Source organism: Anopheles merus, chromosome 2R (assembly GCF_017562075.2).
Source record: "Anopheles merus strain MAF chromosome 2R, AmerM5.1, whole genome shotgun sequence".
NCBI classification, from domain to species: domain Eukaryota; kingdom Metazoa; phylum Arthropoda; class Insecta; order Diptera; family Culicidae; genus Anopheles; species Anopheles merus.
This window is the reverse complement of record NC_054082.1, coordinates 24,969,518-24,985,066: the sequence shown is the minus strand read 5'-3', so window position 1 is coordinate 24,985,066 and position 15,549 is coordinate 24,969,518. Positions and strand designations below refer to the sequence as shown.

The 15,549-nt window shown below is 42.8% G+C and overlaps 2 protein-coding genes across 22 annotated transcripts in view; one reads left to right on the top strand and one right to left on the bottom strand.

Moving 5' to 3' along the window:
- LOC121588342 (interference hedgehog-like) overlaps positions 1-3,060 on the top strand; it is an 80,630-nt gene extending 77,570 nt beyond the window's left edge. For 9 of the 17 annotated variants that reach the window (XM_041906152.1, XM_041906155.1, XM_041906146.1 and 6 more), the window contains one exon: positions 41-3,060. In XM_041906152.1, the coding sequence (XP_041762086.1) occupies positions 41-865 (825 nt within the window). In that variant the 3' untranslated portion in view covers positions 866-3,060. Of the gene's footprint in view, positions 1-14 lie in introns of all 17 variants that reach the window. The other 8 variants (XM_041906157.1, XM_041906156.1, XM_041906162.1 and 5 more) reach the window with 5 other exon arrangements.
- An 8,776-nt stretch (positions 3,061-11,836) lies between these two features.
- Positions 11,837-15,549, bottom strand: part of LOC121588341 (mucin-19) — a 149,134-nt gene continuing 145,421 nt past the window's right edge. For all 5 annotated transcript variants that reach the window (XM_041906141.1, XM_041906145.1, XM_041906143.1 and 2 more), the window contains 2 exons: positions 15,400-15,478; positions 11,837-13,551 (listed from right to left, as the gene is read on the bottom strand). In XM_041906141.1, the coding sequence (XP_041762075.1) occupies positions 13,535-13,551; positions 15,400-15,478 (96 nt within the window). In that variant the 3' untranslated portion in view covers positions 11,837-13,534. The remainder of the gene's footprint in view (positions 13,552-15,399; positions 15,479-15,549) is intronic.

Here is a 15,549-nt window from a genome sequence, read left to right as displayed (position 1 = left end):
GCGTTTTATTCTAGCTCAGAAATCAGCGTGACTGTTCTAGAATCGCACTGTGATGGAGCTGCGCTTCCTGCCGAACACGCTGGTCGAGGGAGATGCCGGGCTGGCACGGGCGGCCACCGCTACCGCCATCGAGGGCGGTTGGAGACGGAAGAAGCGAAACGCCGCGCTCGATGCGGTGCCGAAGCAGGGCGACGAACCGGCGGACGGCGGACGGACGGGCGATGGTAGCGACGAGGGCGACGAAACGACGGTCCCGGGTGGAGTGGCAGCGGCTGCTGCCACGATGCCTCACGAGCCAGCCACTAATAACAACCACCAATCGATTCCCAACCAACAGCAGCAACATCACCTGCAGCAGCAACACATCGGAGGGCTTCCACCGCTGCATCATCCGAGTGCCGCCACCGTGGCAATGAACAGTTGTGGCATTCCGCAAGCGCACCAGCAGCAGCAGCAGCAGCAGCAGCAGCACCAACAGCAGCAGCAGGAACAGCTAATGCTTGCCTCGATGCCCCACCGGCGCACGCTCGAACGCACCGCGGTCAGACCGATCCCGAACGGTGCCACCATGGCGTACGGCGTCGATCCGAAGCTGCTGCTGGACGGCGGTCAGCCGACCGTCGATTGCCGCCAGTCCTCGATACGGCGTACGCGGCGCGGTTCCGGCTCCGTCCCAGGCAGCCCACGGATAGGTCGAGGACCCAGCAGCGAGTTCCTTCAGCAGCAGCAGCAGCAGCAGCAGGGCGTAACCGTTGCCCGCTCGCCGATGCCGATGCGTGCGGCCGGGATGAAGCGATCGGCCGCGACAAGGCTGGGCCGGGCCGAGAACATGTCCTCGGGCAGCTTGAACAGTATTGAGGTATGAGAATGGCCGACCGGCGCCGTCCCGACCGCCGCCGACGGCGCAACCACCGGCGCGTCCTCCTCATCCACCATCACCCGCAAGCGGCGCAGCAAGCGTGCGTTCAAGCTGCTGTATCTGGTGCGCCGGCGCCATGCCAGGAAGCCACGCCAGCTGCCCCAGCAGGACGTGGAGCACCACTGCCAGAAGCAGGCGTTCTACGAGCGGGCGAACGGGTACCGGCTAATATCCTGAGTGTCACCGTTCGAGCTGCTGCTCTCCGTGCTGCACGATCTGGTGGTTAGCGTTTAGAGGTTGAGAGCGGGTTTACGGGGTTCGACCCCCATTTTACTTTTTTGTTTCTACTACATCCGTCCATGAGTTGTCCTGTATACATCCTGTTTGAGTTAGAGTTAGCGAGGGGCGTGGGTTTTAGCAAGGTTAAGTTAGTGCCTAAAGCTAGATCGTATGAGGAAGGGGTGCCGCTGCTGTACTTAAATCTCGGTCGTTCGTTTAGTTCGATGTACCTTTCGCTTTCCGTTTGAAAGGCACCCTGGCCCTGCCCCGGGTACAGTGGGTCGGTGCATAATTGTAAATAAGACTCCTCGTTTGGAACGGGGCGTGAACGCTATACTTAGGCTATACGGGAGGGAAACTACTGTTAACAGCTGTGTGTGCAGATTAGCAGAGCAGGCGAAGACAAAAGACACACTAACGCGCGGCGAGCAGTGAATGTGCTACTTAACGTATAACTACTATTGCTATTAATACGGCTATTAATACTACTACTACTACTACTACAGATACTTAACGTACACACATTAGATAATCACACCAACAAACAACACAATCAGGAGGCCGAAATGTAACGCCTAGAAACGAACCGTAACAAGTCTGCTAGCTCTCGGCCTGCTTGCTGGATGGCTAGCGATGCAATGCGCCTAAAGCTATGCAATGTGTTAGAATCTGTGCTGTTTGGCACATAGTTTAAAAAGCTGTTCAAAACTAGTTTTTCATGATTTTGGTAGCTCAAAAGTATGATTGAATTGCAATGTAACGCAAACAAATTGCATACATTTAGGCGCTTTGCCACGTGGAAGGTATGCAATTGCAACAGAAAGCGACGCAATCGTTCCGTTAACACATTAGCTTCACCATAGTAACACGCACATACACAAACACAGAAACAAACACTATTTAAATGTAGCACAGATGTATATGTATGTGTAACAAATTTGAAAGGCGAATCAAAAAGGCGGGAAGAAACGGAAAGAGCAAACTAGGGAATAATAGTGAGATGTTTACTGAGCTTTTCTTTTTAACTGACTGATGGGCACTGATTAATCATTAGCGAAATATACATGTATGGGGTTAGGATAGAGGAGGAAGGGAGGGGAGTGCTAACAATTTCCTGGCACGCTTGACCGAGCCGGACGGCCAGCCGTCTGTTATACAAATGTGTGTAAATTATTTATTTAACCGTTAGTGGAAGGAAACCAGCGCACAGCAGCAAACGGGCGATAGTATTTTAGATGTGCTAGATGCGCGGAAGACCCATAAGAGGTTCCATTGTATTCCAGATCGAACGTTTCGCACAGACACAGAGAGCGAGAGAAAGAGAGAGAGAGCTAAGGAGTCCAGCCGGTTTGCCATTTAGCATGTTTTGGAGAACGTTTGTTCTGCGTTGTTTATAGTTTTGTTCTTTAGCAAAAGAAGCTCCAAAACACCGAATGTAGACGCCTTGTAGGATTGTAAATAACGACGAAGAGGAATAGTTAAAGGACACTGAAAAAACTAGGATAGAAAAAACCTCCATCTACTTACAAACGGTAGCAGTCTGAGCAGTTATTAGCGAACCAACTGGATGTACGTGTATATTTTGTGTAACAAGTATAGAGAAAAGGCAGAAAAAACGGCGGAAAATGCGGAAAAATTCACCCAATCAAATCATAATTCCAGCATCACCGTCTGCGTGTCCATTTTTTTGTTTGTTTGTTTCTACTTGATCAGCGCTTCGCAAACGTCCGTTTTTTGTGTACTAGGATGAGGGAGATAGATGATCGCATAACGACGGTTGGCATGTGTGCGTGTGTGCGTGTCTTTTTTTTTGGGGGGTGTATGCTTACTTACGTTTGCTTCTACGTTCCCCGTAGCACAAAACAAGAAGAAACACCTGTAAGAAATGGCGAAACAATTAAAGAAAAACCGTGAAAAGAATGCAAATTGTGTGTTGATTATTTGTATGCGCTCAGAAGAATGGAAAGAAATTGAAGAACAATGGTAACGGGTAAGCATTTTAAAACAAGAAAGAAAATGTATTTCATCCCGCAATGACGTCCCTCATTCGCCGACGCATCCCATGGAAGAAAAAAAAAAAAAAAGCGAAATCGGTTTTGACCCCGTACGCGATATGGAAAAAAGTAACAGGAGCGCAGGAATCTGTGCTGGGAGCACCACACGTCACACGACACACTAATTTCGGGCGAATGAAAGCGACAACACGGTGTACTGCGATCGATCATGTGCTCCTGTTAAAAAACGTAGCAAAATGTTAGTGTCGGCAGAACGGCGTGCCGTGTGTGTATTGCGCTGCGTGTTGCCTACCGACATGCATGCTCTACTGTTACAAGCAGTCGGAAAGGTTGTGTCAGCGCAAATCGTTTTTTTAGTTTTTTTCTGTTTTCTTCTATGCGATTCTTCTTGTGCGTTGTTTTGCAGCATGTCGAATCTTGTTGTCGCGACCTGCTGGGATGTATGATCCTGCTCGATGAACATTGTGCTCGGTGTTCGATAACTGCCGTGGTGAATGTTCAGCGTGGTGAATAGCAGACACTGTGCTTTTGCTGTAATGGTTTGTGTCTTCGCTAACTGGTATAGTGATGTGCAAACATTGGTATGATGCGGAAGATTAGTAAATAAAATTGTTAAAATATTGTAAATAAAAAAGGATTAACAAACACGAATAAACGGAGATGCAATTAAAAGCAATTGTGTATTGTGGAAAAAAAGTTTGATTGATAATTAAATTCTGACATCTATTACTTACTGAATCATTCCATCTTCACAATCGAATTACAAAATTACCATGACGCAAATAAGCAAACACGCAGATTGGTTTCTTTTTTAAATAGAATTTACATTACATATATTTCTTTTCTTTTTTTCTGTCATTTTCACAGGTTTTTTTTTTCTTGTTTTGTGTTGTTCTGGTTGCTTGTTGCTGGTTTTATACACACATTTAGTTTAAAATATACATCGTTTCTCGTCCTACTATCCACCACCAGCCTCTTACCCACACACATACGCTCCACACTACATCATTACCAAAATCAATCGGTCCTCGGTTGTATTTGCATGTATTGCATGTATGTGTGTGGGTGTGGTTTGGTTGATTTCAATCACTCTTTTCCTGGGTCATCGGCCATCTGATTCCGTTCCCAGCAGCGCAATGTATGCGATTTCCCCCACCCTCTTCCTTCAACACTACATTCTGGTTACAATGTTTCTTCAAACCCTTTTGGCTCTTTTCTTCAATCAGCTTCTGCTTTGCTTCCTTCCTTGCTGTTTGAAATGTTTTTAAATGTCTTAACAGTTGGTAACTTTCACTGAACGGCATATGGTTTCGGTTCAATTTTTGTTTTTCTGTTTTGTTTTCTTCTTCTCTAAAACAATCTCTCGCTTTCATCTAGTAATTTTTTGTGCACAGGAAGCTTCCTTTCCCTTCCCTCGCTCTCTGCTCGTGTCTTTTTTGTTTGTGTTTGTGTGTTAAAAATAGCACTGGCACTGGAATATTTAACTGTTTGCTCTTTTACATTTTTTGTTTTCTGCTGCTATTAATCGGTGTGTGTGTGTGCTCAACGTTTCGTTTGTTTAATCTACTTATCAACGCGTTTGTGTAATTATGCCTCTTTCTTATCATTTTGCTTAACACACACACACACACATACTTGCGTTAATGTATGTTATTGCCTTCCCATTTGTACAACAACAAAATGGGAAAGCTTACTTCAAGCACCTGCAAGAATTAAAAGTTACACAAAGAAAAGAAAAAACAACAACTTCAAAACCATGTTTCGTCAAGATACGGAAGGAAATAAAGACAAAATTACAGAGCCATCGCGTAGGGTTTGCTACTAACAGTCCATTCCTCAGACCTCCTTAGTCTTAGTGGTAAAAGTGTTTGTGTGCTTTTTTTTTTGTAAAAAAAATCGATATCATCATTCCGTTTTCCTACACCACTGCCTACGTCACAAATTGCATAGATGGGTTGAGTTTTCCTTTTTTTTCTGGTAGCAGTAGGAAAGGAAAGGGTGCATTTAAGTGCAATTTTGGAAATCACAGAATTTTGTTTTTCTTTTCATTTTGTTTTGTTTTGTTCGTTTGCCCTTTTTACGTTCTTTCTACTTTAACATGTTTTATTTAAAGTTTTCTTTGTTTGTCTGTAGTTTTCACTCTCTCTCTCTCTCTCTCTCTCTCTCTCTCTCGCTCTCTCTCTCTTTCTTTCTAATTTTCATTTCCATTTCTTCCGGCCACATTGTGATGGATTGTTCTATTTGTTTTGTGTTGATTTTTGTTTTGCGCTTCTACGTTCGGTTTTGTTGGCAAGTTAAAGTCAGTGAGTATTGCATAAAGCACCGTAAATAAATGTTTTTTCAATCGTTGTGAATGCGGAAAGCAAACCGAATTGCCACATTTTCTACCAACAAACCCAATTTTCTTTTTGATTTTGTACGGCGGTACGGGGTACCGCTGTCATAGATGTCGATGAAAACACAACAATCGATGAAAACGATCAGCCTGAGTGGCTCAGTAGGCCATAAAGTTCAACAGTAGCATTTGCGTGTGCAGTAGTAGGCGGTGCAATTACACGCTGCATGAATAAAACTGGTTTTCGTTGTTTTTGAGCCAGGCGAAGGCTTGGATGCGTTGTTGTAGGTGATCGGTTAAAATCGTGCTGCTTCTCCAACCAAAGCGCTGTTCTGCGTTAAAATCCGTTCTGCAGTAATCGATGTGTGTTGCAATATGTTTGTTTGTTTGTTAAAAGCTGTTCGATGTGTGTGTGTTTTTTCTTCTTTTTCTTCTTCTTCTTCTTCTTCTTCTTCTTCTTCTTATTTTTCTTCGCTGAGCTGTGTGGTTGACCGTAGCGTTCAATCACAAAATTGACAGAATTTAGCTGTTTTTTTTTATTAACTTTTCCTAGTCAGCTTCACTAACCACGAGTGAGAGTTTTTGAGCAAAACAGATATTTGTCTTTTTTATTTTATTTATAAAAGTGCAGTAAAATGAAGCCAAGCTCTAGTGTAAACAGTGTAAACAAATGTGCTAAACCAATGAATGAGCGAACCATTGTTACAACCATCCACCAATTAACAAACAAAAAAGGTAACCACTTTTGCTCAACACAAGCAAAAGAAATGAAACAAAAAAGGAAGACTATTAGTAGTAAAAATACGAAAAAAATAGAACTTCATTTCACTCAGGGTGAGTAGTGTTGTTGTACGTGCACTTTCTGTTTTACTTCTTGCCATGCTTTCGTCGTGTTTCCTGCTCCTTTTTGCGCTCCTTACGTTTTCTTATCTTTTGTCAATTTCTAATCGACTTGTTGTTTGTTTTTTCTCCTGTTGTTGTTGTTGTTGTTGTTGTTGTTGCTGTTGTAACATTTCACCATAGTGTATATGTCTTTCATGCTTTCTGCTTGCCTTTCGCTTTTCGCATCTTCTTATAAGTAATAATCACATTAAAAACTAACAGTGAAAAACATTTATATTTTATTTTATGTTTTTGCTGTGGGCTGGCTGGCCGGAGCGTGTGTGTGTGTGTGTTGTTTTGGGTTGCCATTTCTCTTTACAGTTTACTGTTTGTGCATGTTGGTTTAAAAGCAAATATTTTCCTTCCTCTCATTTACCTTCCCTTTGCCGTCTTTTTTCCCCTCCATTTCCTCAAAATCTCGGTTGATTACTCCTGTTTGGTTTATGTTCATGTTGGCTGCGATCGGATCGAAAACAATTTCTGCGTTTGTGTGTGTGTTGTGTTTCTTCCTGCAAGCTTCGTGTGCAAGCGGCTGCTGTGCAGACGCCTTACATTAACATACCATTCGCACGCCACCACACGTTTGTCTCCGCAATGATAACGATTACTTAATTTGCGTTAATTAATTATAATGATGTGTATAATATATACTTTCGATAATTCCATTTATAAATATATCCATACTATTCCAATACGCAGCGCACATCACTTAAAACCACAAACACACACACACAGAGCCACGTAAAGCGTAAAAAGTAAGGAAGAGTTTCATTTTCAAAATGGTGGTGATTGCTGCTGTTGCTGCCGGGACAGGAAGAGAAGAGCGTAAAAGCTGCTTCCCATTCGCGACGGTAGGTGTTGGAGAAAGTGTATGTGTATGTGTGTGTGTGTGTGTGTGTTTTGGTGTAAATGTTTTAATTACAATACAATAAAGCAATAATGAATTCCTCTAATATCTATCGGTAGAATAACATCGAACGATCAACGTAATGGACGTAGGGATAAATAAAAAAATCACGCAAACATTTTAAAGTTAAACAAACATACAAAACAAGCAATAAACTCCGTTTGAAAACCAGTTTCAAAGGGTTTTTGTGACATTTAGCTAGTTAATTGTGTGCGTAAAAGTTACAATAAGTAAACGCTAAACCATCGCAAGGCGACGGGGTGTAATAGTTTTCACTAAACAAAGCTCATTTAGCTCGTTGATCCGTCTCAAACGTCAACGTGTTGAATTAAAAACAAAATTTAAAAAAAAAACAGAATAATCTAAACCGAGGGTTCCTTATGCTGCTTAGTAAACGCGGTCCCTCAACCCCCCACCCGCCCAACCCTTAGGGTATTAATTGTGTAGTGTCTTAAAAAACAGTGTCTTACTTGAAAACGAATGCTTTTTCTGCCTATTGGATTTTAGCTAAACTAACGAGCATTTCGTTTTTCGTATTGGAATTGTTCCATGGATGGCACGCGTGTTAGGATCAAACGGAGTTACTGTGAAACGCAACTAAAATTAGCTTAATATAGAACATTAGCTCATGTGAGTGTGTGCGCGTGTGTGCGTGTATGTGTGTGTGTTACAGAAAAGTGAAATGCATCTGCATTATGACAAACTTACACACTACTAATCGCATTTAGCACAACGAAACGAATGGACCTGCTGCTGCACACACTTCCGTACGAACGAGCTTGCATGGGTGGAGCCGGACCGGACAGTCATCCTAGAACAGCCCTGCTTTATCTGTTTTGCTCGCTTGCTTTGTTTAATTGCGCGTCATTTCCGTTGCCGTCTTCTGTTGCTTTGCTCTTCTTCTTCTTTATTTTTTTATTATTTTTGTATGTTGTTGCTTTTGCTTAGGATTGTCATTTAGTCTTACTTTTACATATTGTTTACCTTCTTCGCCTGTGCTTCCCTGGAAGGCGTCTCCTCCTCCTCGGCTTCTTCTTCTTTTCATCCCTAACGCTTTCATTTCGCTTTGCTTCATCGCTGTCTTTTTTTCCTTTAACTTTTGAAACTGAGATTCTCTTACTTTGGCTGTTCAGTTGGCTGATTTAAATTAATGTTCGAAGACTTTTTTTTCAGAAAACAGAAAAGAACAAGGAAGATGACACTCGGGGGGCCTTCACTCGTGCCCTACTCGCGCTCCCACTCTCATTCCTCTGCCGACGCACACCCTGACGATCATCCTTTACACACTATGCGCCTTGACTCGTCAAGAAAGTAAACTACATTTGGCATCGTTTTTTGTTATTCTTCTTCATCCCACCGGGGAAACGAAGAAACTTAATCACTAAACGCACACATACACACACACACACACACACACACACACACACACACACACACACACACACACATACACCTCGCATTCACATTTCTACAGGCGGATCCTTCCGGATTTGGCGACACACATCCACACACACAAACACACGCATACACACAAACACACACATACATTGTCAACGTTATCATAGTATTTTGCTTTTGTTTTTAAAGATACAAGTATAAGGTACACAACAACGTTTCTGTAAAGGTTTTTGAGCTTCGCTGTACAAGCCGCACGGGTACGAGAGTTCTGTCCACGTGTTGAAAGGGGCATTTTAAAAAGTGTTTCTAGTGTTCTCTTTTGTTTTAGATTAAAAGAGGAAGAGATTCCACCTATCCCCCCACACCCATTCGCCCTACACAATTGCACAAGCTACACAGAGTTCTGTGTGCTGTTCTTGTTTGGTTTGTTTCTTCCGAAGTGACGAAGACTTTACAAGCGCTTCTCTTACCTTAAATACACGTTTTTTTTTTTTTTGCAGCTTGGGTTGCGTTTGTCCAGTTTGTTTTCGTTTGTCTATCGTTAATTTCTTCTAGAAAAAACTGATATGTATTAACTTCTATTATCTCAATTTCATTTCATTCGTGCACTTTAGAGGGGTTGCGTTTTTGCTTGCTTCACTTCGTTCGGTTCGGCTGTTTTTTTTTTTTTGCTTCCTTTTTATAAACTTTTACATCTTTTTACAACTTTGTTTGTTTTCCTTCGTTTTTCTTCTTCTTCGAAGCACTTTCTCTCCTCACCAGGGTTAGAACACAGCGAGTTAGAAAAGATAGAACTAGTACTAGTTCAAAGCACCGGTTCTGGTGTGAAAAAGAGAAAGCATTACACTCATAAGAAAGACACAAAAGACTGCTTCCCGACACCAAAACCAAATAAGCGCTTAAATAGGGCGCATTGCTTTAGCACTGAAAAACAAAAGCACAGGAACGGAAAAATACAATTCCTTAAAGGAGGTAACTGGTTTGTTGCATTTTTCGTTCTGTTTCTTCGTCTCCTTTTCACACAACACAATTTACTTGTATAGAATTTCACTTGCGAGCTCGTTTTAAACGAACCATCATTTCGCGCTCCGCTTCGCTTGCTCCATTTTAACTACAGCGCCACAAACATTCCGCCCGAGACGAGATTTATAGCTAAAAATTGTCCTAGAACCATTTACAAACAGTAAACGAAGTAGTAGTAGTAGTAGTAGTAGTAGTAGTAATAGTAGTAGTGGTAGAATATTCAGCAAAAAGTTTAGAGTGTGTGTGTGTGTGTGAGAGAGAGAGAGGAAGAGAGTGAGTGAGTGAGAAAAACAGTATGAGTTTTCTGCTGCTCGGTATTATTTGTTGGTTGTTTCACTGTCTATTTTGTGTGTGTTTTTCCCTCTTCATTCTTCTTCATTAATTCGTTAAAAATCACAACGCGGAGTATTTGATTTTGCCTTTTTGTTTGTTTGTTTGTTTGTTCGTTTTCCCTTTTTGTTTGTACACACTTATTTGCACTTGCAAACTGAGCTGCTCAGCTCAATCAATCTTGCCGAGTGCTTTACTTTACGGGTTTGATTTTGTTGTGCTGCGGTTTTTATCTTCTGTTTTCGTTTCTAACGCGCCAGAGACGTTATTATAAAATAATGGGGCTAGCAATTTATCGTTGTAAGTAGTGTTTATTCGATGAGCAATTTGAGCGGAGTGCTAGAGCGGACTGATTGTCACTCAAAATAGAGAGAGAGAGAGAGAGCGATAAAGAGAAAAAGAGCTAATTAAAATGTTCACTCACTCAGTCATGTAAAGTTGATAATATAATTTATCACATCATCAAACGGCAACTGTCCAGCTTAGCACTAACCAGCAACAGAAACTATTTTCCGTTCACAAAATCAGACCAAACCAATGTAATGAAATTGAGCATCTCAAATGGTACTAAATCTGTTCGGCCACCCCTTTTGCGACTGCTTGCAACAATGAGCAAATGCACACGCGAGGGTGTGTGTGTGCTGTTCTTTTCGTATTTTGTTTCGATTTTTGTTTGTTTAGTATTGACTAGTTCAATGTTCGAAAGATCGAACATTGCACGTATCAAATTTGGAAGTAGAAAAATAAATGTATACTACTGTATAACACACTGCTACATCGTTCGCTTTCGTGAAGTGCGCGAAAAGATATTTGCTTAGGGCGAGAGGAAGAAAGAGAGAGAGAGAGAGCATTAGCAAAAAGGGATCTGATGCTGCTGCGTGCGCCATAGTAAAGTTTGCTGTGTACAAGTACGTGTCAACCCTGTGTTGTTCAATGCTTAGTCACTTAGTTTTGTTCTGTTTCTCCCCATTGCTTCTCGCCTTAACTCGTTACGCTATCGCTCTCGTATCGTGTTTCTGTTTTCGTTATTACACACTTAACAAAAGGACCACATTCTTCTCGCCTCGTGCTTTGTTTTGCTTTCCTTCTTTCTCTCTCCTTAACTCTAAACACTCTTTGTGCTACTGTGGGCAGCTCTCGCCCGCTCGAGGCTTTACGTACAATTAAATCGTTTATAGAATATTAAGAACATTGATCAACACTTAAGTTCTAGATACAACCATGTTTTTCAAGTTTACGGTTTTTCCTTTCTTCTCCCATGTTTTGTTGTTTGTTTGTTTGTTTTTTTACACAATTTTAGTAAAACTTGTTAGTTCGACAGGAAATAGAGTGTGTATCGCGTGTTACTGAAACTACTTTGTATTTTACGCTCTTATCGTATCTATATATGTATATATATTCTCTTTCGCTTTCTTCCTCTTTCACTCTCTCTTTCATTACCTCTCTCTGTCTCTCTCTTCCTTTCGGTCAGTGTAGTGTGTTGTTTCGTTTTTGTCTCACATGAACGTGTGTCTTTTTGTTCAATTTCTTTCAAATGGAGCTTGTTCATCCCATTTCCCATCGTCTTCCTTCTTTCTCTGCTAAATCGTCACCCTCATTTACGGCACTGTGTTTCGTTTGTTTTTTTTTCTTTTTCTTCTCTACTTTACATATGTCTGCTGCGTGTCTGCCGCTCACTTTCGTTTGCACACCGCGCATAGGTGGCAAGGTGTCACAACAAATTGAATTTTGGCGCATGGCGGGACAATTCCCTTTTTTTTTTGTGATTGTAATCGAGTTGAGCGGTTTTCTTTTTGGAAGAGTGTTTCTTTAATACTGGAAACGGGACGAGTGTGCGCTCGGCTCTTCTGGCCGTTCATTCCTCTGTGAGGGATGAACAATTATTCGTCTTTTTTTTTTTTTGGTAACGTAAAATCGTTCACTTTTCTTTCACTTACTTCTATCCGCACAAACCCACACACACACGCGCGCACGCGCGGTGTTCACTTGCACTAAACAAACAGCAAAACGCGATCAAGGTGCGCGCTGCTGCCGATGTCTTTTCCTATACGCTTGGCTGATGCGGACTACGTCGCAACGGAGCTTAAGCCTAAAGCACACAAGCACACACACACAAACGTGTGCTAGTGTCTATATGTGTATGGGTGTATGATATAACAATGAATGTGTGTGTGTGTGTGTGGGTTAAAATACAGAACACCACCAAGTCTTTCTCTGTATGTACAATCGATGAGCGAACGAGATGCAAGATGATCCTCTGGGAGGGTCGGGGTATTTTTTATCTACAAGGAACCAACAAAAACAAACATCGATATCAAGCCAGCTCGAACAGCTTTGCCTATTTTCATTATAATGTGTGTGCTGTTTTTGCTCTTTGTTGGCGACAACCTTTTACGTTCTTTTTTTGTTACACTCTAATATTACATTTATATTATGCACCGCACGAAGCACACGAAGAGGATGCGTGTGTCGGTGTATGTGTGTGTGTGTGCAAGTTGAGCAGTTCCAAATATTACGACTAGAGTAGAAAGATTTAACAACACAAAAAACTGTTTTGTGTACAAACACCCCCACCCCCCATACACGCGCACACACGCCTGCTAGCCGATCCGGGGCGGTAGAGTAACCCGGTCCTTAAGTATATAGATCCTTAGGTGGTTTATGCTAGCAGGTTCGAAGGTTGGGGAGTTCCCCCCACGCACGAACACTCGGTGGTGTCGCACCGCACCGCTGCTGAGAGATTTTAAAGTTCTTCACTTGTTGGATTCACTCGTCGTGCACTTAGCTGTAGGGTTATAGTAGGGTTATCGCTGGAAGTTTTGACATAATTTGACCTGGTATTTTCACAGTACTTACACAATAGTACACCGTAGCAAACAGGGAAAGGGGAACCATTAGTGTCCTCCCCGTGCTTGCGTTTCTGCCATTCACTCATCTCGGTTAGCTTCTCTTACAATCTGTTTGTTTTATCTCTTCTGTGGGGTTAAGTTTTTTTGCTTTCTTCACGGTAATTTGTAGCTTTAACAACCTTTCGTTAGTTAAGTGTAAAGTTTCTTCTTCTTCTTCTTCTTCTTCTTCTTCTTCTTCTTCTTACTATCTTCTACTACTTATTTCTCTACTTGATGCTTCACTCCTGCGCTCCCCTCGGTCAAGGTGGTGAATAAAACGGTGAGACGTGTTTCAGGTTGGTTGGCTTGGCTTTCGGGGCGACCCCGTCAGTAGCGTACGCCTTGATGTATTCTGTGAAGATTGTCTAGATGCTGTTTTGCGTAACGCTTTCTTCCGCGATTCTTAGGCTCACTTGGTCACTGTTAGCTGCAGTTGCGTGCCTTCCTCGGGCACTTCTGGCTTTTCGCTATCCTGCTGCCGTTGCTGCTGCTGTTGTTGCTGCTGCTGCTGCTGCTGCTGCTGCTGTTGCAACTGTTGCTGGTGCAGTTGTAGCTGGTGCTGCAGCTGATCGCTTGCATCCTGCGGCCGGTGTGACTTCATGTGAGCGCTTCGGCTTTTTACCTTATTGAATACCCTTCAGGCCGTTCGGAAAGCGATACCGCACCGAATGGGAAGGAAACAGAAAGAAAAGGGAAAACGAAATTAATAGTGGTTTAGTTTGGCGGAGCAGACTCGCAGTGGATGCGAGTGGATTGGTTTCGGGTTTTTCGTTTTGTTAGTTGAGTGGGAGTCGTTGTTTGCTTTGGCATTGTTTTCACTACGCGCTAGGAAGCGGGGCGGGGACGCAAGACACAAACACACGCACACTGACGTAAGAAGCGGGTTTATTTGGTAATCTTTTTTTTCTCTTTTCTTCTGTTTAGTAAATCAGCGATAGTAGTAGTAGTAGAGATAGTACTAGCTAAAAGGTTTGAGTTATAGCATTAGTGATTGCGGTAGTAGATCTAGATCGGCAGTAGTGTTTGTTAGTGATAGTAGTAGTAGAGGTAAGTTGTACAGGTGTACATTAGTGAGACATTAGTATGGTAGTAGCTAAAGGGGCATTGCAGTCTCATTCGACCGTCCTTTTCCACTACGGCATAGGTGAAGCAGCAAGCATTTAGAAAGGAGAAGTAGAGCAGAGAGAAGAGAGAGAGAGAGCGAGAGAACCATAGAGGGAAGGAGAGCAGTCGGAAAGAAGTACTCCGGCAGAGAAGGAGTACTTAAGGGGGCACTCAGGGGAGTTACCCAGAATGCTCGTTTTAAAAGGCACACACTTTGTTGCTGGTGCGACAACAGACAGACAACAGACAGCACATAAACACATCTACATGAATAAACAACACACACACACACACACATTCACGCACACTTTCACACTGTACACACCCATACACATGTATGCTAATAGTAGTAGCTATGAGGAACGATAGAGCGAGAGAGAGATGCTCAAACTTGTTGAAAGAATAGATAGAACACATCACAGAAGAGCCCATATTAACGAGGGCAAACGAAGGAATTTCTCATCGCTTTTGTGGAGTAAAGTAAACAGCCAGATGGGCTCTAAGTGGTAGAAAGATCGATAGAGAGAAGCTAGTAGCGACACACGCGACACGAGTCATGCCGGAACACTTGCTAAGGCTCATGTTCCCCCCTAACTAAGCGTGTTGAATTTTGTTCTGTTGTTGTGGTGAATGCAACCGAGTACTGGAGTGTGTTTGGTGTGTGTGTGTTTCTTTAGCTGTTGATACAGACGCACACATACTAACGCATACATACAGGCACACACACACGCACACGCACACACAATCTAGTTAGAAATCAGAGCTAACAGAACTGCAACTGATACGAGATGGCGTCGAGTTCCGGTCCGGGCAAGGGGTTGTTTTCCGCTCTCGACGCTTGTGGTTGGTGTTGGAAGGTTCTAGAGCTTCCCAGTTTCCTTTGGCTGGCTACAAAGCTAACCCTTCTTGGCAAAACCCGAAGAAACTAGGAAACCCAGTAATTACGGCCCAACCCGGAATCGTTCAAGCTGAACAGGAGACACCGACAAGGAGCATAAAACTAAACCAGCGGGTCGGCCAATCCCCATTTTGCTCCTACCCACAAGGCCCGAAAACGATTCAAACGCCACACTCGGAAAGGAGGACGCCCCTACAAAAAAAAGAAAACCTAAAATGCGCAAACATAAATGCAAAACAAATGCAAAACATTGTTTCTTTTTTTTGTTTTGGTTGTTCTGTGCTGCTTCTGAAACATTTTCTCTCTTCTAAGTATTTCTGTGAAGTTGAGTTGTGGTTGTTGTTGTTGTTGTTGTTGTTGTTATTCGTAAAACGAGCATTTATGGGGTGATCTTACTTGCCGCACACCTTGCAGGGATAGTCATCCTTTGTCGGTATGTGGTTAGGGTTAATGGGGTTACCGGCGGCACTCAAGAAATTACCATTTTGAACTGTGCTGTGGTTACGCCCGATGCAGTGTATGCGAATGTGCCCGTGAAGGGCCGCTTTGGACGAGAAGCTCTGCGAAAGAAAGGGGGAGAGAAATAGAAAGAGGGAGAAATAGAAAGAGGAAGACAAAGAGATCAAAAAGG